At 52.4% G+C, this 27,999-nt stretch overlaps 1 protein-coding gene across 5 annotated transcripts; it reads left to right on the top strand.

Annotated features, from left to right (window-relative positions):
* On the top strand, positions 1–27,601 carry MFN2 (mitofusin 2). Of its 5 annotated transcripts, XM_019930853.3 has the most exons (19): positions 2–159; positions 1,369–1,504; positions 5,814–5,992; positions 10,069–10,204; positions 13,235–13,397; positions 14,081–14,205; positions 14,923–15,031; positions 15,144–15,251; positions 16,894–17,047; positions 17,215–17,282; positions 17,424–17,545; positions 18,948–19,074; positions 19,485–19,589; positions 19,865–19,967; positions 20,773–20,993; positions 21,576–21,731; positions 23,150–23,346; positions 24,153–24,287; positions 25,514–27,601. In XM_019930853.3, exons 3-19 carry the CDS (start codon positions 5,818–5,820, stop codon positions 25,581–25,583), a joined length of 2,274 nt encoding a protein of 757 aa, XP_019786412.1. In that variant the 5' UTR covers positions 2–159; positions 1,369–1,504; positions 5,814–5,817; the 3' UTR covers positions 25,584–27,601. The 5 variants fall into 5 exon arrangements, with proteins under 5 accessions (XP_019786415.1, XP_033699045.1, XP_019786412.1 ...); XM_019930856.3 differs by lacking the exons at positions 24,153–24,287; positions 25,514–27,601 and adding an exon at positions 21,949–22,095 and having other exon boundaries at positions 1–159; positions 23,150–23,287; XM_019930855.3 differs by lacking the exon at positions 21,576–21,731.
* The last annotated feature ends 398 nt before the right edge of the window (positions 27,602–27,999 follow it).

Here is a 27,999-nt window from a genome sequence, read left to right as displayed (position 1 = left end):
TGGAAGCTGCTGAGCTCGGAGTCCAGCGACTCACTGGGACCAGAACGGCGAACCTGCGGCGGCTGGTGACGCGTGCGTCCTGCCTCCTCCTCCCGCCTGGGGGGCGCGTGTTGGTGACGTCGGGGTTATGATGGCCACCGGGAGGCCGGGAAGGTGAAGGTGAGAGAGCGAGCGCGTCGGGTGGTGGGGCCCGGCCCGGGCCAGCACGGCGAGTCCTGAGTCCCTCGGCGTGGGCCTGTGAGACGCCGGGTTCCCGGGGGCTCAGGATCCGGGCCGGCGGACGTCCCCACGTTCCGGCCTCGCCGCCGGGCCCTCAGCGGCCCTGACAGGAGGGGGCGGGACGCGGGACTCGGGAGTGGGGTCCCCTAAGGCTTCTTGTCACCCCCGCTTTCTCACCCTTCTCCACCACATCCCACCCCTGCCCTTTCCCCATTTCTCATCCAGTTCTCTGTATTTGCCTGCACTTATTCAGCGCGAGAGGTGCCTACGTTCATCACCGTAGGCGCCCTGCTCTGACTTCCCCAAATTTGGGCATTTCTTGCTGTCGCACAGTTGTCTCTTGTTTGGCTTCTCAGTGGACGGTAAGCCTCCTTGAGGGCAGGGACTGTTTTTTATCCATCTCTACCTCTAGCGCCTAGCACACACACACACAGAGGGCAGACAGAAAATGTCGAATAATTAGCTGCTTGGATGCTTGAAGACAGAGCTGCCCATTCCCGTCTGTTTTAAGCCTTGATTGCCCTGTTTCTTTAATTTCTCTATTTACTCTCTTTCTCTCCTCCCAGACTGTCACCCTTCCCATCCCCAAGGGTCGGGTGAGGCAGCTTCCCATAATTGAAAATAAGTGAGCTTTACAGTCAACGGGAGGTGATATCTCAGTTCCCAGCTTGGCCGCTTAACCAGCAGCCCATAAATCTCTTAAGTGTTCCAAGCGTCTCTTTGCACCATGGAATTGAGAATTAAGTAAGATATTTTACAACATCTGGTAGATAGAGGCTTTCAGTAAGTTCCACTTCTCTCTCTCAACTCCACCTTCCCGTCTCTAATCCTCAGTGCCACAGCCCTGAAGCCCAGTCCTTGACCTGGTTCTGCCCCCTCCTGTCACCCCTCTGGATGTGCCTTTACCAGGGTCCCTGCTTCTCACCAGCACACGTCTGAACACGTGTTTGTGCACACCCGGGCTTGGCCTCGCGCCTGTGTGTTGTGTTTTTCCCCAGGGCACTTCCTCACATACCACCCCAATACCTCAGTGAGTAAGCTTCCCTCGGGGATGAGTTTGTTTGGCTTTTAAACCTGATTAGACTTCTTTGGCTTTTTTTTTTTTTTTCTGCCCTGTTGACATGTCCCTTTTCCTTTCCAATAACTCAGAATTGGTGGAGTCAACACAATCAGTAGCCAACCTCAACCTGAGACAGGACAGAGGAGAACTCAGATTCTTTTCATCTTTTTGCCTCCAGCCATGTCCATGATGCCCACCCTGTGAAGGTCTCTCACCATCCATAAAGTAAGTGGGGTGGCTGTGACACCTGGCACCCTGGATCTGGGTGGAGGGGAAAGGGGTGTACTCTGCTGGCCATCCAGCAGCAAGTCTCTTGGATGGGGTCATCTCTGCGCGGAGCTGGAGCATTCCAACCCACGTTGGAAAGAACTGTAGTTCCTTTTACCTTCCATGGAGGAGTTCACTGGTTGCCGAGAGAGCCCGGTTAAAGATTGACTGTTCAGAAAGTGACTGGGATCTCTGGGCTCCCGGAAGAATGAGTCTCTATCTCCCTCGTTTGTTCTCTGCTGTGCTGGCTCCTCCCTCCCCGTCTCTGCCCAGCAGACGCTGGCCCGCTGGCTCCTTATCACAGCTCTTCTAAGAGTCTGCTCTGCCCCTTTACCCTGCATACTCTTTTGTTTCAGTTTCTCAGCTTTTCCTCTGTTCCAGTTGTGCCAGCAGACAGTCCGTGGATCCATTTTATTTTCCCTGCTAGGAGCTGCTCTGCATGAAACTGGGTAAAGAGGTGGTGTGGATTCAGGCACTGTGCCTGGGATCCAGACACACCTTGTGGTGAATTTTGCTGTTGCTATCCCTATACCCAAGGCACTTAATCCTCCTTAACTAACAGCCTAGGTTGAGGCAGAGCTTTTCAGTACCTGGGAGTGCTAATAGCTGTTTAATTTTTTTTTTTTTTTTTTGGCTGCATTATGTGAGATCTTAGTTCCCTGACCAGGGATTGAACCCATGCCCCCTACATTGGGAGCATGGAGTCTTAACCACTGGACCGCCAGGGAAGTCCCTAACAGCAGTTTAGAATTGGGTTTGGTTCTGGTCTTAGGTTAATATCTGTTAATATTGTGCCCCCAGCACTTTTTTGGGGTGGGAGTGGGAAACTACTAGGATGAATTAGGCTTTTCCCAAAGTATGACCCACAGGGTTTTAAAAACTGTGACATGGAAGAAGGGTTTCTGCAGATAAATTTGTGAAATGCTGCGTTAAATACAGTTAAACAGGCCTTCCTTCCCAAAGTCTTTGCTGTGCTCGTGTACTCCAGTGGAGGGGGACTGTAGCACATAGTGTTTTACAGATTGATTCTGCTATGGGATCATTTTTGTCCACTGCAGTTCTGTGGACCACGCTTTGGGAAATGCTGCTGTAAACTCTCTGAAACCACGACCTCAGGAGCGCTTTGAGGCGGTCACAACAGCTTGAAGCGTGCCACGTAGTGTATAGCTGATACCGGAGCTCAACTCTGGCCCAGCTGTGCTTGGGGGACTGGCTGTGCCTGCCTGCTGTGAGCGCTGCGGTGAAGTAGGGGCTGTCAGGGCTTTCCAGAGGAGGAACAGGAACCAGCTGTTTCCCCCAGCTCTAGAAGCATAGGAAGCCAGCAGGTGGAACCCCAAGATAGCTGGGGCCCTATCTTGGCTTGTGTGTGTGTACTTGCAGCTGTGGTCCGTTTGTGCACGTACGTATGCCCAGCTTGCTCTTTGGAAGGATTACATTCTGGAATCTGAAAGATTTGTTTAACTCTCTTGACTCACTGAACTCCAAATAGTAGGAAACATACTTAGCCAAAGGCTGCTTTTTAAGAAAAAAGTAAATATACGTATTCCAGGATTGGAAGGGTAGGAAGGTAATCCCCTTTAGGGCATTCACTATCTCAAACGCTGTCTCTTACAGTTGTAGAGGAGGAAAGTAGAAATGGAAATAGGTCACTGCTGTGTATTAGAGACTGGCTTTCTAGAAGCTCACAGATTAGACAGGGAGAAAGTATGACGAAAAAAAAAGCCAAAAGTCTGGTAAGGTTGCACGGCCTCCACAGAGATGTCAAGGAAGGCTTCATGGAGGGGGTGACACTAGCGTTGGGTCTAGAAGGACAGGAGGAGTAGGCCAAATGGGTGAATAAGGAAAGAGGATTCCAGGCTGAAAGCAACATGTGTAACACGAACATGGAATCTCAGCTCAGGCACGAACAGAGGCAGAGAAAGCAGTTTGGAGGGGTTGGCGGTTCGGGACATGCAGCTGCAGGCTGGGTAATGTGAGAGCAGGGCAGCACCTGGATGGGCTGCGCTCTGAGCAGCCCAGGTAACCCGGAAGCACTAAGCTTTAACTAGTGTGTATGCTTTTAAATCTTGCGTTTACTGAACACTAACGCCTTTGGTGTCATACCCTTTGGACTTGCAAACAATGGCCAGAATTTGAAAGCACTTGCTTCTAAAAGCCCAGCTGATCTGAGAACTTGCTGCCTGCAAGCAAGTCACTTCTGGGGTGGGGCACTGCGGAGCCTCACCCCTGAGCTGACCTGTGTCCTTGGTCCCCATGGCAGCCGTCAGGCAGCTGTGGGTGTGCTGGTGGAGGAGTTGCCTCTGCCCTCCCCTGAAGGCTGGCTATTCCAGGGGGAAGTCTTGTGATCTTGCTGGTGGAGTTTATTACTCTTGTTGTTTTATAACATGTAAAACTACCTTTGAGTTCGTGCCATGTCATCTTTAATCTTCTCATGGTCTACGTGATATCATGCTTGTACATGTGACGAATCCAAGCTTCTGAGGTTTAAACAGCCGAGATATTTACAGTCACGATTTGAACCCAGCTCTGTCTGATTCCAGAATCTATCTATAATGCTAGCTACATCATGCCATCCCAGACCCAGTTCTCCTTTCGGTGACTTTCCTCTTCTGCTTACACATATCCCCTGTTTCTCTAAGAGTCTTTCCTGCTGGGCCACAGTAAGCCTGATTTCAATGTACTCTCCTTTTCTGCTTTGGAGGAGCCAGTGGTATTTTCTTCCTAGTTCCCCTTCTCAGAGCTCTGCTGTCTTTCTTATTTCAGCCTTTGACACGTGGGCTCCATGCTTAGAAAATCTCCCAGCTGTGGTGTATTCCTGGGGAGGGGGACACACACTCACTTTCCTCTCTCATCTCCCCAGAAATCAGGAACAGCGCAAAATAATTGGTAGGTTTAGGCAAAACCTGTGGGTCCCCATTTCCCTGTGTGTCTCTCTTTCTGCCCACCCTTTGGGATGGTTAGTTCCTAAGGGCCACTTTTCAGTTATTATGCATTTGTTCCAGATGTTCTTTCTGCTTCTCAGGAACTGGTTCAAATGCTTTGGCAGTTTCTCGTGTATGTTCGCTTGTGGGCAATGCGCTGTCATTTCCCAGCTAGAGCGAGTGCCGGGTCTGGTGGAGAGCGGCGTGATTAGGGTGGCTGGGGGAGAGGGGCCAACAAGAAATTGCTGGGTGTTGAGGAGGGCAGAACCGGGCACACACAGCTGTGCACACTCCCCTCATCCTCAGAAAGGCCTTTTCCCTGTGACTTCCCAGTGTCTGAGGGCTCTACTGAAGAAATGGCACTGTGCGAGCTGGGAACTCTGAGGAACGATCCAGGGATGCCCAGCCACATCTGGGGACCACCTTCTCTGGTCTGTCTCCCTCTTTTGACTTTGAGCAAAGATCTCTAGGGCTTTGGAGTTAAGCCTCATGGCCCCTCGCATGTTATTGCCATGTGAAGAAAAAGAGCCTGCAAAGATGTGCGTGTGATTGAATAAGAGCAGGAGAGCTACCCACACAAAAACAGACTGATGATAGGCAAATGTTAACAGTGCCTGTCACAGAATGGTGGGGTTGTGGATTTTTTTTTTCCTTTAGTTTCCACATTTTCTACAGTGTACACATTTAAAATGAAAGAGAACAGTAAACGTTTTTAAGTAAATTGTAGAAGTAGACCTCTCTCATTTGAAGATCACCCTTCCTTGCCATCCACTCCTCCACCCCTCCCCAGCAACCAAAAATAAAACCAAACACCAAAAACCTGTTAGGAATTAGGGCCATCAGGACTGGGCAGCAGAGTAGCCAGGGCAGGGTGGTGGGAGGGCCTGACCTTGAGTGTCACTATGCTGTCACTGCTTTCAATATTCAGCGCTTTTTCTCAGGGGGGTGATGTATAGGAAATAAGTGAAATTTCTGTCACTCTTTTCTGCATAAGGCTAGGAAGAGGGCTTCTCTGTGTGTTACCTTGTGGTTCCCCTCTGTCTCTCTCTGAAATGGGGAGGGCAGGCCTGTCCCTGTTCACCAGGCAGGGAACAGCCAGCGCTAGACCTGAGCTCAGGGCCCTGGGTGCCCACACTGTGTGACATGGAGACAGGCCCAAGTGGTCCCTTCCTACTCTTGAGGTGCTGGTTCTGATCTTGCTGTCCCTGATCTAGTCCTGGAGGGCCCATGTTCAGGATGGACCCTCGAGCTGGTGCCTGTCCCCCTGCTGCACCCCGCTGCATGCCAGCAGAACGTCCTGAGCTGGGTGTCCCTGGGTTCGCTCACGTGTCTTCTTTCTCTTGCAGCGCAATGTCCCTGCTCTTCTCTCGATGCAACTCCATCATCACAGTCAAGAAGGATAAGAGACACATGGCTGAAGTGAATGCTTCCCCGCTCAAGCACTTTGTCACCGCCAAGAAGAAGATCAATGGCATTTTTGAGCAGCTGGGGGCCTACATCCAGGAGAGTGCCACTTTCCTTGAAGGTGAGACAGGCAACCCACTCAGCCAGGCCCAGGCCTGTCAGCCTCAATATTTAGGTGGCAGGATTTGGGGATGGGGAAGTACAGCACTGCTCTTGAGGAGCTCATGACCAGATGGGTTGTCACCTTCAGTGGTGCTCTGCTCTTGGAATCATGGAATTGGACTCCGGGGAGATTGGGCCAGGAAAACAAGGGACCTGTCATTGAAGAATTCTACGAACTCTGTTCCATTTAGTCACGAGGGGTAGGTGAATCGTCTCCTCATCTAAGAGACAAGCAGATTGAGGTTTTGAGAGTTGTTTGATACCTTGGAAGTGACACAGCGGCCTTTACCCGGGTGTCTCTGGCTCCAAATCCCAGGTGTTTTCCTTGGCCCGGTCTGGCTGCCAGCAGTCTGGGCACTGTCCGGGTGTTGGTTGTTCCTGACCAGGGTGTTCTCTCACTGATATTTTTAGACAACAGGACTATGAATAAGAAACTTGTGTCACCAGTACCTTTTCCTCTAGTTACTAATCTGAGCCCAACCTCTAATCCCTGCTCTTTCAGCAGAGAAGGACTGGTTCCCAGGGCCCCACTAGTTCTGAGCACCAAGTCCAGCCACCGGCTTCTCAGACTCCCTCTCTAGAAGGCACACCTTGGCTCTAGGTCCTGGGATTGTCAGTGAAGACCCAGTAGCTGAATCTTATCTGTCCTTGGTTTCCTCATTTGTGAAAGAGGGGCTCAGGTGAGACCAGGGGGTTCCAAATTCTAGTCTGCAGAACCCTAAAAGTTCAATGGGAACGCCCCTGGGCCACACTGCTCTCCACGCTCTGCTTCCCACTGGAGCACCTTGGCTTCTGGCGGGGTTACATGTCAGGCTGCTACTTTAGCTCCCTTTGAAGAAGGGAAATAGTTCCAGTACTGTGGTGTACATGTTTGTCCCTCCATGTTCCCATGTTGGAATCCTGAGGCCCAAAGTGTTGGTGTGAGGATGTAGGGCCTTTGGGAGGGGATTATGTCACGAGGGTGGAGCCCTCATGACTGAGATTAGTGCTCTTATAAAGGAGACCCCACAAAGCTCCCTCGCCCCCTTCCGCCACGTGAGGATACAACAAGAAATCTGCCACCTGGAAGAGGACCCTCACCTGACCAGGCCGGCACCCTGATCCGAGACCTCCAGCCACCAGCACTGTGAGCAATACGTTTCTGTTGTGTCTAAGCCCCCAGTCATGGTGTTCTGTTCGAGCAGCCCGAATGGACTAAGCATGGACTCTATGCCCTGCCCTCAGCGTGGTGCTTGAAGCAGGAGAGGCGTTCCCGAAGTATTGGTTCCATTTAAAAATTTGAATTTCAGGGTTATAAGATTGGTGGTTGCAATTATTCCAACTTATTATCGTTTGTTTAGCAGTAGTTCTGGTGTGCCTGGCCCTGTGCCTGCAGAGATGGGACAGACCAGGCCCCTGTCCCGCCGGAGCCCAGACTAACCCTCTGTGATGCTCTGACTCACTCAGATGGTCCTGTGGATGAACACGTGCTTAATAATGAAGGTGTTTGTGTGGTGGCATCAGGAGTGGGTGTTTTGGTTTCTCTTTTTGTGAAAATATGGAGCCTCTCGTATTGGCGGACTAGAAGGGAAAGCACTGGAGCGATCCTGAGATGTATTTGGGATTGTCCTGGCTAGCGAAGGGGTTGGCTACTGCCTTGGGACTGTTCTCTAAAGGGCAGGTAACAAGAGCTTGTTGGCCTACTGCCTGTTTCTTTTAAATGTAGCCACAGGCTTAAGAGCCAGCTTCCTCTGGGGCGCAGTCCAAAGGCCACACCCCGGTGCCCACATAAGGGAAGAATGTTGATGGGTCTGAGTAGCGGGTGACCAGTGGATGTGGGGAGGTCTTGTTGGTTTGCTCACTTCCTTTCGTGGCACCAGCTGCGGGGGAAACTCACTGGGCATCTCTGAAACGCGCTCGCCGTGCTCTGGATGCTGTGGGAGTGCTCTGTGTGCTGGGGCCTGTCAGCCCAGTGGTTCACAAGTGCCTTAGTCTGTTTGGGAGGCTGTGACAGATACCATAGACTCGGTGGCTTGTAAACAACAAACCTTTATTTCTCACAGTTCGGGAGGCTGGGAAGCCCAAGATCAAGGTAGCGGCAGATTTGGTGTCTGGCGAGGACCAGCTTCCTAGACTGCTGTCTTTTCTCTGTATCGTCACATGTAACCACACGGCAGGAGGGGCTGGCTAGCCCTTTGGGTCTCTTTTGTAAGGGCACTAATCCCAGGCATGGGGTCTCCATCTCTATACACAGTTGACTCTCGAATAACATGAGTTTGAACTGCGCGGATCCACTTATATGTGGATTGTTTTCAATAGCAAATACTATGTAGTAGTACAGAATCCATGGGTGAATCTGGGGATGCAGAACCGTGGATACGGAGGGCTGACCAAATTACATGCTGAGTTTTGACTGTGTGGAGAGTCGGCGCCCTAACCCCCGTGTTGTTCAGGGGTCAGCTGTACCATCATACCGTCATCACATGGGGGCACATAAACATTTAGTCCATTGCAGCAAGAGTGTGCTGAGGGGCAAACACCCGTCTGCTGTCCAGCCAGCTCGTGACCTTCCTCGCGCAAGTACTAGATGGGATGGGGTCAGGATCTTGCTCAGTTGCTCCCGTCTGTCATCGTACGTTATCCACCTGCCTGTCAAGGGCCCTGGGAAGAAGCAGTGCAGTGATCCTAATATCTGTTTGCTTAGTGAACATTGTGTACCTGCTGAGCGCTGGGTGCTGGGATCAGACAGCTTGGCCTTCACGTGGTAGGTGGTGCAGACAGGTGAGCTAGGCGGCTACCCTGTGGTGAGATAAGGGCTAAGACAGGAGAAGTACAGGGTGCTGTGGGAGCATAAACAAGGGGACCAGACTCAGGGGCGGTCAGGGCAGGCTAAGTGGGAAAGAGCCAGGCACCGTGAGGCGGTGCATTAGTTCTTCAGAGTAGGGGAGGGGCGTGGGGAAGCACTGAGCAAAGCCCAGAGCAGTGGCAAGTGTGGGGATGTGGTGAGGCAGCACGCGAGGCAGCGGGTGCCCAAGACCTGGCTGGAGCAGTGAGCGGGTCCAGAGCAGGCAGGGCCTCGTGAAGGTGCAGAGGGACCCGGTCCCAATCCCAGCTCTGCCATCTGCTAACTCTGATGGGTACACGCCGTGGATTAAATGAGACCGTATTTGAAAAGTGATCAGGGGCTTCCCTGGTGGCGCAGTGGTTAAGAACCCACCTGCCAATACAGAGGACACGGGTTTGAGCCCTGATGTAGGAAGACCCCGCATACCGTGGAGCAACTAAGCCCCTGAGCCATAACTACTGAGCCCGCGCTCTAGAGCCCACGAGCCACAACTACTGAAGCCCACATGCCTAGAGTTCATGCTCCGCAACAAGAGAAGCCACCGCAATGAGAAGCCCATGCACCACAACAGAGTAGCCCCCGCTCGCTGCAACTAGAGAAAGCCCACGTGCAGCAACGAAGACCCGACACAGCCAAAAATAAATAAATAAAAATTACAAAAAAAAAAAGAAAAGTAGTCAGAACAGTGTCTGGCATATAGTGAGAACTTGGTAAGTATTTGTTAAGTAAAAAACATATAACTTAATTAGGTACCTGCCCCCATTCTTAGCGATTTTGTGTTTTAATCCATTTAATCCTTTCAGTAGTCACATGAAGTAGGTACTGTTGTCATCTGTGTTTTAAGGGTGAGGAAACTAAGACCAGGAAGGTTCATTTGCCTGGGGTCACAAAGAGCCAGGAAGAGGTGAGAACCAGCACTTCTTGCATTGGGATTCAGGCAGACTTGCTCCCAAGCTGTGTTCTTTGTTTTCTGGCTGCACGGCCTGCGGGATCTTAGACCTCCCACCAAGGATCGAACCCACACCCCCTGCAGTGGAAGCTTGGAGTCTTAACCACTGGACCACCAGGGAAGTCCCCCAAGCCGTGTTCTTCACTGCACTGCGGCCCACAGTAGGGAGTAGCAGGGAGCCATGGTGGTGGACCCTGCCTTCCAGACTTGTGACTGTGGGACTCTGACCGTGGGGTGAGCCATTTTCAATCTCCGCCTCCAGACACCTACAGGAATGCGGAACTGGACCCTGTTACGACAGAAGAACAGGTTCTGGACGTCAGAGGTTACCTGTCCAAAGTGAGGGGCATCAGCGAGGTGCTGGCCCGGCGGCACATGAAAGTGGCTTTTTTTGGCCGGTGAGTCTCAAAGCCCTCATACCTTCTTTCTTCCCAGCGGGGGGCAGGCAGGGAGGAAGCACTTTGTGTGGGATCACAGCCTGAGGGCCCCAAGGCAGAGAAGCAGCTGGCGTGCTTCAGTGCTCTCCTTCTTATTTATTTTTAACTGTGGTTAAATACACATAACGTAACATTTACCATCGTAACTATTCTTAAGTGTATGGTTCAGTTTCGTTAAATACATTCCCGTTGTTGTACAACCATCACCACCGTCCACCTCCGGAACTTCTTCCCCTTGGAAAACTGAAACTCTGCCCGTTAAGTAACAACTCCCGTTCCCCTCTCCCCACCCCCCTGGCAACCACCATTCTCCTTCCTGTCTCTATGAGTCTGACTACTCGAGGTGCCTCAGGTAACTGGGATCACACAGTATTTGTCTTTTTGTGACTGGCTTCTTTCACTCAGCATAATGTCCTCTAGAATCATCCATGTTGCAGCAGTTGTCAGAATACCTTCCTTTTTAAGGCTGAGCAATATTCCATTGTGTGTATATACCATATCGTGTTTATCCATTCATCCACGATGGACACTTGTTGCTTCCACTTTTTGGCTATTGTGAATAATGCTGCTATGAACGTGGGCGTACAAATATCTGTTTGAGACCCTGCTTTCAATTCTTTGGGGAATATACCCAGAGGTGGAATTGCTGGACCATCTGATCATTCTGTTTAAAATTTTTTTTTCTTTTTGGCCACGCTGCACGGCATGTGGGATCTTAGTTCCCCGATCAGGGATTGAACCCATGCCAACCTGTGCCCCCTGCAGTGGAAGCTCAGAGTCCTAACCACTGGACTGCCAGGGAAATCCCCTGTTTTTAATTTTTTGAGGAACTACCCACCATATTGTTTTCCATAGCGACTGCACCATTTTAATTCCTACCAGCAGTGCACAGGGGTTCCAGTTTTTCCATATCCTCCCAATACTTGTTTTCTGTATTTCTGATAGTAGCCGTCCTAAAGGGTGTGAGGTGGTATCTCTTGTAGGTTCGATTCGCATTTTCCTAGTGATCAGTGATGTTGAGCAGCTTTTCATGTGTTAGTTGACCATTTGTATATCTTCCTTGGAGAAATGTCTATTCAAGTCCTTTGCCCACTTTTAAATTGGGTTGTTTGGGGGTTTTTTTAATGTCGTTTTGGAGTGGTTTTTTTGTTTTTTTGTTTTTAAGTTGTAGGGGTTCTGGATTTAATTCCTTATCAGACATATGATTTGGAAATATTTTCTCTCATTCTATAGGTCGCCTTTTCACTCTGTTAACTGTCCTGTGACGCACAGAAATATTTTATTTTGATATAGTCCAACTTATGTATACTTTTTTGCCTATACTTTTGATGTCATATCTAAGAAATTGCCAAACCCAGTGTCATGAGGCTTTTCCCCTATGTTTTCTTCTAAGTGCTTTATATTTTTAGCCCTCAGATATCCTTCTTGTTATACTTTGTGGTCTGGTAGGCACCTCTGGAACGTCTGCCACAGTACCAAGGACTTCTCCAGTTCTCGGTGGGCACTGACTGGGTGGCCTACACAGTGAACTCAGTTCTGACACGCTGCCTGGAGGTGGCGTCAGAACCCCCAGGTTAAGAGCCCGGTCCCTCAAGACGCCCCCGCTTCAGGTGCCATTTGGAAACCTGGGCGTCTGACCCACTGGCTATAGATCAGAGGTTCCCACGACCTCTTCCTCTTAATTTGCTAGAGCGGCTCACAGAGCTCAGGGAAACATTTACTTACATTTACTAGTTAGTATATAAGTATGGGATACTGTAAGGGATACAGGTGAAGAGGCACACAGGGTGAGGTCTGGGAGGGTCCTGAGCACAGGAGCTTCTGTCCCTGTGGAGCTGAGGTGCACTGCCTTCCACCCTGAAGCTCATCAGTTCTCATTGTTCAAGAGCTTTTGTGGAGCTTAATCCACAGCGCCCTCCTTCCTTTTCCTGGAGGTCAGTGGGTGGGGCTGAAAGTCCCAACCCTCTTATCACTTGGTCTTTCTGGTGACCAGCCCATCCTGAGGCTGCCTGGGGGCCCCACCTGAGTCACCTTACTAGCATAAACAGGTGTGCCCAACAGGGGCTCCTTAAGAGTAACTGCAGACACTCCTGCCACTCAGGAAATTCCAAGGGTTTTAGGAGCTCTGTGCCAGGAACTGGGGACAAAGACCGAACATATTTCGTGTTATACCACAGCACCTTTAAAAAAAGCAAAGCCCAATACAGGAAAAAAAAAGACACCCAGACGGTTGGGTGCTGTGCGCACAGTGGTAGCCTGAGGAATTGGCACTCTGCCACCCCTGCCCCTAATCACCTCGGGGTGGCCCTCAGACCTCTGGGCTGACATTTTGCGTCCTCCCCTCAGAGGTGTGGCCCTGGCTTTGGTGAGCTGAAGAGATGAGTCTGCAGAGTAGAGCTGTTTTCAAGACCCAGAATGTCGGAAAGGGGTGTGATGGGCAAGAATGCTACAGTAATCTGCCCTGTAGCAGGCCCTTATCAGCTGGGACTGACAGGTGGGGCTTCATGTTTGGGAGGAGCATGGTGGGAGAAGAGCAGCAAAATTGGCCTTTTGTAGAAAACCAGGGACTTTGGGGTCATTCAGTTGAGGTCACTTAGACTGAGGAAGACACCCTGGGGGTGAGTCAGTGGTTCCAAGTAGAAGAGGAGGAGTGGGTTGTCCCTCGGAGTCAGGTCATCTCCAGAGTGATGCTGAGAGCCTCAAGCTCGATGGTGGGCTCCCTTGAGGGCAGTGAGTGTCTGCGTGCCAGTGCCACACCGAGGGAGCCCCTCGTAGGCTGGTTTGCCGTGATGAACCGGGAGCACATCACAGACACGGGTCACGGTGTTTGTCCAGCATTTTCATAAACACAGAGAGCCCTCCCTCTCTGCCTGTCTGGGCACACGTCTCACTGTGGAGAACAAGACTTTGGACTTCCAGGCTGTAACTTCTTAGTGACAGCCTGAGACGCAGATAGTGGTAGCTTCACTGACAGCCGGGATTTCCTCGTAGGACGAGCAACGGGAAGAGCACTGTGATCAATGCCATGCTCTGGGACAAAGTGCTGCCCTCCGGGATCGGCCACACCACCAACTGCTTCCTGCGGGTGGAGGGCACGGATGGCCACGAGGCCTTCCTCCTCACGGAGGGCTCAGAGGAGAAGAGGAGTGTCAAGGTGAGGGGACAGCGCCGGCCCGACTCTCAGCCCTGGGCGTGCTGGTGGGTTAAATCTGGGCTTAGACCAACCAGCGCATCCACTGTGCCAAGACCACTGGAAGCTCTAAGGAGAGGGCAGTGCCCTCCACTGCGGTGGAGTCTGGGAGGCCCTGTCCTAGCCTGGCTGCTTGGGAGTTGCGAGAGCTTCAGGGAGGGTCTGAAAGCTGGAGCGCCTGAAGTCGGGATTCACAGTCCTTGTGAATTGCTGGGCAGGCCTTTTCTCTTTGTGATGAAGAGCATATGTGCCTTGTTCTTTGGCGTGTTGCCAGAGAGCGATCCCTGCATTTGCTCTGTGATTCTGACACGTCAGCTCGGGGCTTGCGTGTTTTCATTTTTCTGAGAGCCAGCTGCATTCTTGGTTGGGGCCAGATGCTCATTTTGGTTCATAAAGAATTAATTAATGCAGAAAACCCTCAGTTTTAGGACAACATCCAAGAAAGAAACTCAAAAGAGGAGTGAAGAATAGTTGGTTCTTATTGACAGCTCCCAGCTCTTGACTTTTTATGTGTGAAATGAAAGAAAAAGGGGTAGCAGATCAGGCAGCAGTCTCAGGCCATCGTGCTGTGGCCACATGGCACTGGAAATCTCCACGCTGGAGGCTCTTCCTCAGCCCTGATCTTTCTTTCCTTTCTCTCCCATCAGACTGTGAACCAGCTGGCCCACGCCCTTCACCAGGACGAGCAGCTGCATGCCGGCAGCCTGGTGAGTGTGATGTGGCCCAACTCCAAGTGTCCGCTTCTCAAAGATGACCTTGTGCTAATGGACAGGTAAGAGGGCAGGTGCCTCCCCAGGAGGTCCAAACTGGGAGGGCACCAGGTTTCCATTTCTGGATCATCCAGGCCAGGATCCCCTAGGTCCCGTTGTTGCTCTGCTTAAGTATTGCTTTTCAAACTGGCTCAACCAAATCTTCCTGCCTCTTGGATTTCCTCCAGGGTCTGGTTACTGTATCCCTGGGCCGGTGTCAGGGCCCTGAAGATGTCCCAGTGATGGCCTGTAAAGAGGGATAGGGAGGATGCTCAAAAGTTGGGAAGGTTCTCAGCCTCAGCCCAACATTAGTGTGTTTATTGGGGGCGGGGGGGTGGAGCTTGCGGTGGTGAGGTCCATGTTGTATTTTATTTTTCTCAAAGGAACACTTTGCTCCTGCTTTGTGGACAGGCTGTAACTATACCAAGAAGTGGGGTACTAGGGTGCTTGCCAGACTCACATAAATACAGAGCTTCACCTTAATTATATACCCCCAAAGTAAAATTCAGATCATTACGTTTTTATAAAAGTGATAGACGTGTATGGCAAAAACCACATTTTCAGAGTCTGGAAGGATATGAGATGAAAAGTAAAAATCCCTCCAATAAGGGCCAGGCCCAATTTCTCTCCCTTCTGTAGCTTTCTCCTCCTTTGCCTGGCTGCCTCAGGTCTGTTCAGAGCAGGAAGGATGGGGCCCATGGTCTGTGTGTCCGGTGACAGTTTATCCTTGTCGCCTCTAGCCCTGGCATCGATGTCACCACAGAGCTGGACAGCTGGATTGACAAATTTTGCCTGGACGCCGATGTGTTCGTGCTGGTGGCCAACTCAGAGTCCACCCTGATGCAGACGGTAACCCCTCCTCCACCTTTTCCCACACTCCGAGGACCCAGCTGAGTGGGCGGGCTGGCAGGGCCTCGGCTGGCACAGCTCCTCCCCCACTGAGGTCTTCCCCCCCATCCAGGAAAAGCAGTTCTTCCACAAGGTGAGCGAGCGCTTGTCCCGCCCTAACATCTTCATCCTGAACAACCGCTGGGACGCGTCCGCCTCGGAGCCTGAGTACATGGAGGAGGTGGGTGCCTCTTTACCCAGCAGTTTGGGGAATGCTACCCCATGTGTCTACCCAGACCCTCTTTATGCTCTCCCAGGCCACATCCCTGAATGAATTTCAGCACCAAAGAAGTCCCGGGTGTTCCTTGGGGTCGCTGATGGCTTTAAAAATACCCCTTCGTGGGAGTTCCCTGGCGGTCCAGTGGTTAGGACTTAGTGCTTTCACTGCTGAGGCCCCAGGTTCAATCCCTGGTCAGGAAACTAAGATCCCACAAGCTGTGCAGTGTGGCAAAAACAAAACCAAACAAAAACAAACTGAAAAAACAAAAACAACTCTTTGGGACTTTCCTGGAGGTCCCGTGGTTAAGAATCTGTGCTTCCAGGGGCTTCCCCAGTGGCGCAGTGGTTGAGAGTCCGCCTGCCGATGCAGGGGACACGGGTTCGTGCCCCGGTCCAGGAAGATCCCACATGCCGCGGAGCAGCTGGGCCCGTGAGCCATGGCCGCTGAGCCTGCGCGTCCGGAGCCTGTGCTCCGCAACGGGAGAGGCCACAACAGTGAGAGGCCCGCATACCGCAAAAAAAAAAAAAGAAAAAAAAGAATCCACGCTTCCACTGCAGGGAGCACGGGTTCAATCCCTGGTCCGGGAACTAAGATCCTGCCTGCTGTGTGGTGCGGCAAAAAAACACAACAGCAACAAAACGCAAACCCTTCACTTCTCCCATTCGCTTTCCCGGACCCCTCTACTCTTCAAAAGGTTTTCTTCCAGGTCTGAGAAGCATCCCTACCACGTTAGCTGCTGCACCCTTGCTTGCTCTCTTTATTTAGTTCATAAAGAATTAATCATTATAGAACAGGCTTAGCTTTAGAAAGACATCCAGGAAAGAAATTTAAAAGAGGAGTGAAGAATAATTGGTTCTTACCAACAGCTCAGAATGCTTTACTTTTTATGCGTGAAATGAAAGAAAAAGGAGTAACAGACAGGTGATATGGGGTGATGATAAAGCACGTAGTCAGCAGGCTGACACTGGGCAGTGTGACTGGTAAATTCCCTAATCCCTCTGGGAAATCCTCACCTGTGAGTTGGATATAATAGAGTTGTTGAGAGGATGAAATCTGTTAACTTTGAGAAAAGGCCTGGCATGTGGCAGGTGTCCACAAGAGGCTGTCATCACTTTTAAGTTCCAGTAGTAGAACCCTAGGGCTTCAGAGCTAGGAGGGATTTTGGGGTGCGGCCACTCATGTAATAAACGAGGCCCAGGGTAGACTCAGCTTGTCAGTACAGAGTCCAGGTGTAGGTTTCTTGACCAATCCCCCCCCCCACCCAGGTTCCTTTCCTTCTGGGGCGCCAAAGTGAGACACTCTGTAGGCTCTAACAAGGCAATTTGGGGCACATGTAAGCATTTCATCTTGTTGATGCACCAGCTGTCTTTGACAGGCTGTACCCGAGGGAACCCCTGTGACGTGGGTTCTGGGGAGCCTGGTGGCTGGAGAACAGATGGTGGGAGATGGTCGCTGCATGTGTGTTTGTACCTTTTGAATCCTGAGCTGTGTTAACAGATTATCTGTGTTTTAGAAAAGAAGCAGTTGGGGGCCGCGGGCTCCATCAGGAGGGGCCCACCTGCACCCTGCCTGCTCACGTAACGCCCGTCTGCTTGGGCTCCAGGTACGGCGGCAGCACATGGAGCGCTGTACCAGCTTCCTGGTGGACGAGCTGGGCGTGGTGGATCGAGGCCAGGCTGGAGACCGCATCTTCTTTGTGTCTGCCAAGGAGGTGCTCAACGCCAGGATCCAGAAGGCCCAGGGCATGCCCGAAGGAGGTGACGATGGAACCAGCTTCTTGCTTTTCCCGAACATTTGAGTCTTTGGGTCTCATACTAAGTCAGCCAGTAGAAACAGTTCTGAGAACGAGGTGGTGAGAAGAGCCCTGAGTGAGAAGCTCTCGGCTGCGAGTTATTTCTCGACTAATGTGGTGCAATTCTCCTAGGGGGCGCTCTTGCAGAAGGCTTTCAAGTGAGGATGTTTGAGTTTCAGAATTTTGAGAGGAGATTTGAGGTGAGCACAAGCCTTTGATCCTGGTGTCTGGCGATTCTGTGCCTCCCCGGCTCTTTCCAGCCGTGTCCCTGGCAGTGGATGCCAGAGCCTGGCCCTTGGCCAGCGGCCTCTGCCCCGCTCTGTGCCTCTTGTGTGTTCCAGGAGTGCATCTCCCAGTCGGCTGTGAAGACCAAGTTTGAGCAGCACACAGTCCGGGCCAAGCAGATCGCGGAGGCTGTTCGCCTCATCATGGACTCTCTGCACATTGCGGCGCAGGAGCAGCGGTAAGAGCCCCGGAGGTGACAGGAGGGAGCGTGGCAGTGACCGCCTCACCGCGGCCTGGACCCGGCCCAGGGCCAGAGCCTGGCCGCCAGATCGGAGTCTCAGGGCTCCCTCCAGGCCCCATTCGAGCCACGAGGAGCAGCCTGGTGAGGAGGCCGTGGGGCGTCTGTCCGTCCCACCTGGCCTGTGCAGCGAGGCTCCCCACGAGCCCACGTTGGCGGCCTTGGGCCAGTGCTGCGCCGAGCACAGCAGCCGTTCTCAGAGTTGAAGCAGGACATACTTCTTAAAAATACCCTTTTTTTGGAGAAATTAAAATATAGGAAAGTACAGAGAATAGCATACCATGCTTCCATTGCACAGAATTGACAATATTTGCTATATTTTTAAGTTAAAGTAAAAGACATACGGCAGAAACTAACACAACATTGTATAGCAATTATACTCCAATAAAGATGTTAAAAAAAAAAACACAACAACAACACAGAAAAAAATGTTGAATACCCTTTGATTCTTCAGCCCCTGTCCCAGTGTCCCTCTGCCCACTCCTCAGAGGCAACTGCAATCATGAATTTGGTGTGTAGTCCTGTCATTCATTAAGCAGTACTTTTTATGTAAGTTCTGAAGAATACATAACGTTGCTCTGCAAGTGCTTTAAATGTGCAGGTACGGGATCATGCTGCACCTGGCTTCTCTTTCCACTCAGCATCGTTTTTGCCCTTTGTCCTTGTTGATACCTGTAGATGGAGTTTAGGACTGTTAGCTGCTGTAGAGTAGTCCATTGTGAATGTACCTCATTTTCCCGTAGATTGATTTTTAGATTTCATTATTTTGCTATTGCAAACCCTGCTGCAGTGGATGCCAGTCTGTGTGTCCACTTGTGCACATCTGCGAGAGTCTAGCATTAATTCCTGGAGGTGGAAGGTTTCCTCTTAGGGTATATGCATTTCAGTTTTACTCAGTTTTACTTGTGGCTTTCTGAAACATCTGAACCCGTCCAAGCTCCCACCAGCAGTGTGTGCTGGAACTCCCATTTCCCTGACCCCATCAGTAATTCAGACTTGGGGAATTTGGCCAGGCTTCTGGGTAGTGTAGTACCTCTTTTTTCTTTTTCTTGATTATCCTAGTGATTTTTTTCTATATTAATTGGCAGAACTTGTTCTAAAGCCCCTGAAAGCTCCCTCCCCTGTCGGTCACCACCACATCTTCCAAATTTGGAAAACTTGAGTGAGTTGTCGGCGCCATCTCTCCCTCATACCTGGGAAGGGGAAGAGCAGGCGTCCGGGGATGTGCGTGGAGCTGCCAGGATCACCGCCGGGGCCCACACAGGCTTCCCCGCGTCACCTCTTGCTTCTCTGCTTAGTCGTGTGGGGACCTGCGTCGCGTAACCAGAGCTCGCTCTTTCAGGGTTTACTGCCTGGAAATGCGTGAAGAGCGGCAGGAGCGGCTGCGATTTATTGACAAGCAGCTGGAGCTCTTGGCGCAAGACTACAAACTGCGAATTAAGCAGATTACGGAGGAAGTTGAGAGGCAGGTGAGAGGCGGGAGAGGAAGCACACTGGGGAGATGCGGACTCCGAGTAGAGGCTGGGGAGCTAGAAAAGTGAAAACACAGACGTCCTATTCCTTGGGGGCTCCTCAGCCTTCCAGGAGGAAGTCGTGGCCCTGATTCAAGAATGTGGCGCCTCCCTGGGTTTGCTCTTCCATCGTGTGACCCTGGGCAAGTCCCCCCTCCTCTGGGCCTTCTCCTCCATATCTTACAGGAGTGTTTGGTCAGCCAGTCTCTCTACCTCAAAAACTTTTAATTCCGTAGATCAGCTGAGGACACTGCATGGGCGAGGGGAAAGATATCCAGTGTGCTAGAGTCTGTTAGACTCTCTCCTGGTGCTGCGGAATTGAACCACGTTCCTCCTTGACGCTTACCAGCACGCTGCTTCTGCTGTAGGTGTCCACCGCGATGGCTGAGGAGATCCGGCGCCTTTCTGTGCTGGTGGACGAGTACCAGATGGACTTCCACCCTTCCCCAGTGGTCCTCAAGGTTTATAAGAATGTGAGTCGTTAAGTGGCAGGTGCTCTGGGCAGGGGCTCCCCTTATTCCCTGTTGGCTACTGGAAGGGATCACCAAGCAGACGGCGATTCAGCCCTGCTGCTCTGAGTCAGGGCCCCTCAGCCGGGGACACGAGCCCCGGGCTCCCATGCGGCCTGCCTGCCGCTGTCGCCTGGTGGGCCTGGGCTGACCAGCCTCGGATTTCCCTGTCCCTGGGCTCCCCAAAGGGAACCTCTGGCAGAGGGCGCCGCTTCCCTTCACCTCTCTTCTGGCTGCAGGAACTGCACCGCCATATAGAGGAAGGACTGGGCCGAAATATGTCGGACCGCTGCTCCACGGCCATCACCAGCTCCCTGCAGACCATGCAGCAGGAGATGATAGGTCAGTGCTGTGGGGGCCTCGGGACCTGGTCCCTGGGCTGCCCAAAGATCAGTTCCAGGCCAGTCTACAGAAGTAACGGCCTTTCCTTGTCTGTCACCTTTTATGATGAGTCAGCTCCATACCTTGGGGTTCTGGGCATGTGTCATGAGTTCATTCCACACATAGACGTGGGGGGTCGGTCGTGGGGGGAGGGCGTCCTTTTTTAATTTTTTTAATAAATTTATTTATTTATTTTTGGCTGCGTTGGGTCTTTGTTGCTGCACGCGGGCTTTCTCTAGTTGCGGCGAGTGGGGGCCACTCCTCGCTGTGGTACGTGTGCTCCTCATTGCAGTGACTTCTCCCGCTGTGGAGCACCGGCTCTAGGCATGCGGGCTGCAGTAGTTGTGGCGTGTGGGCTCAGTAGTTGTGGCTCGCGGGCTCTAGAGTGCAGGCTCAGCAGTTGTGGCGCATGGGCTTAGCTGTTCCACGGCAAGTGGGATCTTCCCAGAGCAGGGCTCGAACCCGTGTCCCCTGCACTGGCAGGCGGATTCTTAACCACTGCGCCACCAGGGAGGTCCCCGTGGGGGTGTGTTGTGTTACCACCTGGAACTAGCAGAGGCTGAGAGCTCGGCCTGCTCCTTAAATCCGCACGTTAGCTGGTGTGGAACCTTGGCCTGCATCCCCTCACCCACTGGCCCACTCTTCCAGGCCTGGTTTCTGGGCCTCACCGTCAGCATCCTGGGCCGCAGCGAGTGTTCTGAGGCTCAGCCCTGGCGTGGCACGGGGCTGAGCTGCTGTGCTTTCTCCGCATTTCTGTTCCTGACAGACGGCTTGAAACCCCTCCTTCCTGTGTCCATGCGGAGTCAGATAGACTTGCTGGTCCCTCGGCAGTGCTTCTCCCTCAGCTACGACCTGAACTGCGACAAGCTGTGTGCCGACTTTCAGGAGGACATCGAGTTTCATTTTTCTCTCGGGTGGACCATGCTGGTGAACAGGTTCCTGGGCCCCAAGAACAGCCGCCGGGCCTTGATGGGCTACAACGAACAGGCAAGCGAAGTCCCGCACCCTCGGGCATCAAGGGAGGTCAGTCTGCACCTCAGGCACACAAACTGTTCTGAAAGAAGTGCCCTGAGGTCACAGCCGTGGCATGTGGGCCACCACCACGGTCAGGTTTTTGCCACAAATCAACCTAGCTTTATCCTAAGCACTAATATTTGTGAAATTACAAATGCAAGCTGCATTTTTTTTTTTCTATTACACGTTAAAGTGAGCATGTAACTATTAAATATAGATGACCTATCTGTCCACATACCACCATTTTCATGTTTGGATGTTGAACCCCCCATCTCTGTACCATTGGAGTTACTGCCCGGGCTGCTCTCGGGCCACGTCCCACACCTGGGGACCTGTGCTGAAGCGTTCCAGGGCGGCCACTGCTCCCGTTCTGTGGTACCCCACGGTGCTCACCTTTGGGCCGGCAGGTCTGTTAGGAGCTTAAATTCTCTGCTACATGTGAAGCTCATTTTCCCTTTTGGGAAATTGAAGAGCCACTCCTCGTGCCCCTGTTCTGGACCCTAGAATGAGAGACTGGCCGGTATCTTCTTAGCCCCGCCTTGTTTCTCTCTGCAGGTGCAGCGGCCCATGCCCCTGACCCCGGCCAACCCCAGCATGCCCCCACTGCCCCAGGGCTCCCTCACCCAGGAGGAGCTCATGGTTTCCATGGTCACCGGCCTGGCCTCCCTGACCTCTAGGACCTCCATGGGCATTCTCGTCGTTGGAGGAGTGGTCAGTGACAAGCCCTGCTCGGGAAGGGGGGTGGCAGGTGTGTGGGGACCGAGAGGCACAGTCTGGTGGGTGTCCCCGCATCGGCCCTGCACTTCACATCCGTGATGACTTTTTGCTGTGATCTCAGGAGCCGTGTAGCCTTAGCCCTTTAACATACATTTATTGACTTATTTAAGTCTCACTCAACTAACGTGACATTTAGGTTCCTGTTTTACAGAAGAACATCTGCAGTTGGCTTGCCAAGTACACACAGCTAGGATTTGAACTCTGGCCCCATCTGACTCCAGGACCATATTCTTTCCCCTGTAGGGCCAGTAGGGTAGGGAAGTGACCTGAGAAATTGACGGACCTGGGTTCTAGAGAGGTGGGTATGACCAGGAGTTTCTCACTGGTAGGTGAGTAAACCGAGAGCAAAACTTGCAAGGGCTTGAGACAGAAAGAGGCCAGGCTGGGCCTTGAACCCTTGTCTCTCCAGCTGCAGTTTTATTGCCCTTTCTTTCTGCCCCAAGGCCTGAGATCACAGGCTGCCTTCTTGATTACTGGGGTACTCCCATGTCTTGACCCAAGACACACTGCAGCTAGAGTTATTTATGCCTTGAATTTTCTTGACGATGTGGGAAAGTTCTCTTTGTCACGGTCATTTGAGTTGTGGAGTGGTGGCAGAACGTAACTAACGAAACTGCCAGGAATTCCATTCTCAGCTTGTAAGACTAGGGCGGGCTGGAGCTGAGGTCCCCTCCCTCCTGGCTGTAGATGGTACATGCTCTGGTTTTTTTTCACAGATGGTGACCTGGCAGAGGGTCATGATCTGAGAAGCTGACACTTGATGGTTATGTAACCCTTTTTACAGTCAGTGTCTCATTTTACCCAAACAACCCTGAGAATTGGGTGGGGGCCGTTATTCCTATTTTGGGAGGAAACAGGTGTAAACAAACTTGCCCAAGGTCACCAGCCAAGGAAGAGCTTCACACTAGAGCCTCGATTTCTGGCTCCAAGTCCAGTGCTCTTTGACTGTAACTACACTGCCTCCAACCAAAGTGTTACAAACCAGACCAAAAGAAGCCATCTACTGAGGACCGATGTGCAGAATTCTGCTTGTCAGTGTCACCAGAATGGAAGGTCCCTTCAGAGTACTCCAACGTTTATCTTTAAGATTTTTCTGTGCCTGGATCTGTGCTTCTGGTGCTCACAACCACAGAGGTGGACTTTGCACAAGTCATGTTGTGTGGCCCACACTAAGTTTCCCTCGTCTCCAAACTAGACAAGGTCCCTGCCCTTCTGGCCTCAGTGAGACCAAGGAAGACATTGAAAGGAGTGTTCTGAGTAGAAGCACAGAGGCTCTTGGGAAAGTCCTAGCTGAGAGGATGGGCGGTGGGATGGCAGAGGGACTGTGCCAGCTGACCACTGTGCCTCTGCAGGTGTGGAAGGCTGTGGGCTGGCGACTCATCGCCCTCTCCCTTGGCCTCTATGGACTCTTGTACGTCTACGAGCGTCTGACCTGGACCGCCAAGGCCAAGGAGAGGGCCTTCAAGCGCCAGTTTGTAGAGTACGCCAGCGAGAAGCTGCAGCTCATCATCAGCTATACCGGCTCCAATTGCAGCCACCAAGTCCAGCAGTGAGTGGCCCCGTCAGCCCCGAGGGGCCGGTGCCGGCTCCCGTGGTTCAGGACTGCCCTCTAGGTTTCCTCCTAACCTGACCTGGAAACCACTGGGCCCTGAGTGCTGTCTGACTCTGGCCTTCAGCTGTGCAGCGCCAGCGTGGAGGCTAGGGATGGGGGAGGGGTCTCCAGGGACACCTTACGTCCTGGGCTGGGACCAAGTAGGCCTCTGGTCTCCCAAGGAAGGAAGACATGGGAAGACGAGGGGTGTTACCTGTAGCCATCTTTTAAAGGTTACCTCGAAGGGCTTGGGTTGTGGGCGTAGCTTTGATGTTCTGAGCCACAGCCCATTCTTCATGGCGTATCTTAGGGCAGGTGGGAATGGATGGCTTGCTCTGGGTGGTGGTCGGGAAGGCGCTGGCTGCCTGCCTTTTACTGCTATGTGGCAGGCCCTCTGCTAGGCGTTTGGCACCTAACTCTTCATTTTCTCCCCGAGCCCTTTGAGGTAGACGTTTTTACTGGCACCTTGTTTTTCAAAATGAGGAAACGGAGATGTGAAGAGGAGTCATGTGTCTCCTGCACTCGGCTGATTAGCAGCGGGGCCGCGATCTGCATCCTGGTCTCTTGTGCCCGAGCCGGGGCGCCTTGCTCTGTGCTCCGGGTTCTTGCTCTGTGCTGACGCTAGTGCGTGTGGTGGCTGTGATGTCCGCGGCCTCAGCAGCGGGCGGGGGCGATTCTGACAGACCAGGACAGGCGCAGGGGACAGATGGGCTGGCTGCTTCACCACCGACGTGGCCTGCTTGATCCTGACTCTCCCCCCTCAGGGAACTGTCTGGGACCTTTGCTCATCTGTGCCAGCAAGTTGATGTCACCCGGGAGAACCTGGAGCAGGAAATTGCCGCCATGAACAAGAAAATTGAGGTTCTTGATTCACTGCAGAGCAAAGCCAAACTGCTCAGGTGAGGTTGGCCATGTGGCAGCAGAGGAGGTCTGGTCCCTGGGGTTACAGCTCACAGGCACGTCCTTAACCGTGGGTTCTCAGGCACTTGACACGTGCTGTCCCATCTTCAGCGTCCCTTTAGGGACGTATCATCACCTTCACTTTATAAAATGGAAGATCGAGGCCTAGAGAGGTTAAGTAACTTACCTGGGATCCCACAGTAAGTGGTCAAGCCAGGAGGAGAAGAATCCAGGCGTGCTAGGCTCCAGCACTCTGTGACACTCCACACGTTGATTGTCCTTTACCGTCGGCGGGAACAGTGGGCTACACCCGGCCCCCACTTTCCGCCATTTCACGGTGCGGCACGGCAGCATCTGTGTCCACAGGGGAGCCGGCCAGGTAGCCGGTGACCGACAGAACCCGGAGCAGAACCCAGGTCTGCGTAGGGTCTCTGTTGAAAGTCAGAGCTTCCAGCAGCAGGCTGCTGGGGAGAGGATGGGTCTCAGGAGTCAGGAGTCCTGGCTTCTGGTCCTGGCACCCCCATTTGGGCAAATCGCTGAGCTTTCCTATGTCTCATTGCTTTCATCTGTGAAATGGAGTAAGGTTTCATGACACAGTCACAGAGCTGAGTGTGCGAGTGCTCTGCAGAAGCCCTCGGCCCACTCAGGCCGGGATAACATCAGCACACGGGGACTCTGTTCTTCCTGCCCCCGCCCTGACGTCAGCACAGAGGGGAGCTGCATCAGAGGGCACTGGTGGGCCTTGCCCTCCCCGCCCACTGCCCTGGGACAGCTGTGTTCTAGAGACACGCTGCTCATCCCCGGGGAAATCTCACGCGGCGTGTGGCTTCGGGGTGGCGGTGTCTCTGCTGCTTGTCACCTGCAGCGACAGGGTGAACCTGAAAAGGGCTGCGTGTGAGCAGCCCAGCCTCCTGCTGACAGGCAGGAAGACTGTTCCCAGCAGTCCAGGGACTTACCCGTGGTCCCGGCATGAAGCAAACACAGAGCTTGAGGGTCAGAAAAACCTGATTTTATTTCCACCGCTGATTGGTCGCGTGACCGTAGGAAGTTATTGAACCTCTCTGGGCCTCATTTTCCTCATCGGTGAAGTGGAGGTTATTGGAGGGATAATGAGTAAATGAGTCTGTACAAGTCAAGCGTCCGGTAGAGCAGCACTTGGCCTTGGCACACAGTGCTCTTACTTGTTATCAGCTGTTACTGCTACAAGGTAACCGTTTCTCTGCAGGAATAAAGCTGGTTGGTTGGACAGCGAACTCAACATGTTCACGCACCAGTACCTGCAGCCCAGCAGATAGTGGGCAGCCCGGAGCCGGAGCCCGCGTAGGGAGGGGCAGCGCTGCCAGCCGCGAGGGGCCTCCCACCAGGGCCACGTGCAGCTCCTGTCCGTTGCCGCCACCGTGAGAATGAAAGCACCCACTGTCTCCCACCGTTTTGAGCCCTGAGACGCTAGTTATTTTCCCCCTCCTTTGCCTGCTGTTGCAGGAAGATATGCCAGCTCATACCCCTAAAGGAGACTTGTTTTTTTCAATGATGACTCTGGACAGCATGATACTGAGGAGTTAAGTCGAGTCTATTCTCGGTTTTGTCAGGCTCTGTTGATTGAGAATCATGATTGCTTGATGAGGTCTTGGGATCAGCCAGCATTGCAGAAGGCCTGGTTGGGCCTTTAAGGATATCAGGCAAGACACCCCCTCCTCCAGCCAACGCTAACACTGACCCACGCGCACCTGCCTACCACGCACCCCAGCGCACCCACAGAGAAAGGCCACCTTAGGAGGTGGTTGCATTTTCTTCCCGGATTGCGCTGGGAACAGTTCCAGGAAGGCCAAGGCCGTCCCAGGATGGTTGTGGCTTACGTGTCAGTTTGGTCCTTCGGCTTTCATACCTCATCCCATCTGCAGAGCCTTCCAGACCAGCCCTTCAGTCTTGGTGGCGGGGCTGAGAGTGCAGAGGTAGCTGGAACGCTGACTGGCATGTGTGGAGGGCGTGTCCCAGTGCCCCTGCTGTCACAGGCGGCCGGGGCCGTGATGGGGGGAGGCTTGCCTCCTTCTCCTCATTCTGTCTCTTGTTCTGGTTTCGGTCCTTAGCCTATCAGTCTGGTTTCTTATTTATGAAAGATAGGTTGGTGCAGATAGTTAAAGGATGTAGTAGAAGGAAAGATGGCGGAAGGAGGGAACCTTGGCGGCAGGCTAAGAGGAGTGGGCCCCTCCCAGGACAGCTAGAGAATCTGGAGTTGATGCAGAACAGGACCTTGCATTTGACCTCGCTCTGTGAGGGGTTCGTGGGGTCTGAGAGCCCACTCTACTAGCTTGATGCTCTATAAGAGACATGTTCCCACCCCTCACCCCACCTCGACCCAAGCTGCCCTTGGCCACCAGACCTCTGGATGCAGTCTCCTGTGCCAGCGATGCTGCACGTGGCCAAGAGACAGTGCGGGGAACCCAGCACCCAGCCTCCCACCCTCCCTGATCCCAGAGCCTCCAGGTGACACATGGGGCCTCGTGTTGATTTTGAGAAGTGTTTCCTGTTGTTGAGTTTGGGGATTGTTACCGGTCAAAGTGGGGGCAGGTTCCTGTCTCCAAGGTGTTAACTGTCTGGGGCAAACAGCCTTCGGGTGACAGCCTTTGCAGGGTAGGTCAGAGAACTTCCTAGAAGCCAGCAGCACGTCTCTCCCAGAAAGAGGCTCAGGCAGAGAGGTGGGGCTTGTCCTGCTCTCTTGAATCCACCCGCCCTCCGACTTTGGGGAAATGACTTGGTGACCTCTGCTCACTGGCGGGTGGCATGCAGGTGGCGAGCTCTCCAGGTGCCCGCTTGTCCTTCAAACCCTCAGTCTACCCTGGTGCGTGGAACAAAGCGATGGACTTGGCCGAGGCCGCCGTGCGGCGGGAGGACGCTCTGAGCTTTTTGCCAGCCTGGATGGTGGTTACCTCCCAGTGTGTCTGGAGAAATCAGTGTCACACAATTCCAATGAATCTTGTGCTTTTGGGGGGGGTGGTTATTTAGAATAACTAAACATGAATTTTTTTTGAATGTAGCCTCTGGGCAGTGAATGAGATTTTGAGCTTCTTATACAATAAGTAAAATTGAAATTACACCACTGAGGGCGAGACTCTGAAAGAACTGTGGCAAAAAGCACTTTAATTTAATGCTGCTGACTTCGTCCTCTGTTTTTATGTTCATTTGCTGGAGTTCAGGATGTGCTTGACATGGTGGGTTTTTTCTCTGATGTATTTAAGGTGATATATTTGCCTGAATTATTCCTGTATCATTGCTGATAATATTGAACACTAAAATAAAACCTAGTTGGAAACCATTTGTGTTTTGTGTGTCTCCTCAGCTTACTGTTCCTATGCAAACTCTTTGACGTGACAAAGTCTGCAGGCTGTATTTTGAAATGACCTTAACTTCGTTTAGGGGAAGTTCCCACTGTAATCTGCCTGTGGGTTCCTCCTGACTCTTGGAAGGAATCTGATACTCTCAGAGGAGCAAAAGGCGTAACTGATCTTTGAGAACCAGGAAATCTAGAGTGATTTCTTTACAGATTTCGCCATAACTCTAAACCATTCATTTTTCACTTAAAAAGTAATGACTCAGACTGGTTCACCCTAGTTTGTCTTCTGAGAAATTGGTTGTGACCTTTTCTTTCTTTTTTTTTTTTTAAAGGGCCCTCAGCAGTGGCTCGGGCGTGACTAGTCAGTTTCGCTGACCCTG

Source organism: Tursiops truncatus, chromosome 1 (assembly GCF_011762595.2).
Source record: "Tursiops truncatus isolate mTurTru1 chromosome 1, mTurTru1.mat.Y, whole genome shotgun sequence".
NCBI classification, from domain to species: Eukaryota; Metazoa; Chordata; class Mammalia; order Artiodactyla; family Delphinidae; genus Tursiops; species Tursiops truncatus.
This window is presented reverse-complemented; position numbering and strand designations above follow the sequence as displayed.

Coding starts and splice junctions, on each gene's coding strand:
- MFN2 (XM_019930853.3), top strand. CDS start 5,818: ATGTCCCTGCTCTTCTCTCGATGCAACTCCATCATCACAGTCAAGAAG. Junction 5,993..10,068: donor GAGTGCCACTTTCCTTGAAG/GTGAGACAGGCA, acceptor CTCCGCCTCCAG/ACACCTACAGGAATGCGGAA. Junction 23,347..24,152: donor TGCAGCCACCAAGTCCAGCA/GTGAGTGGCCCC, acceptor CTCCCCCCTCAG/GGAACTGTCTGGGACCTTTG.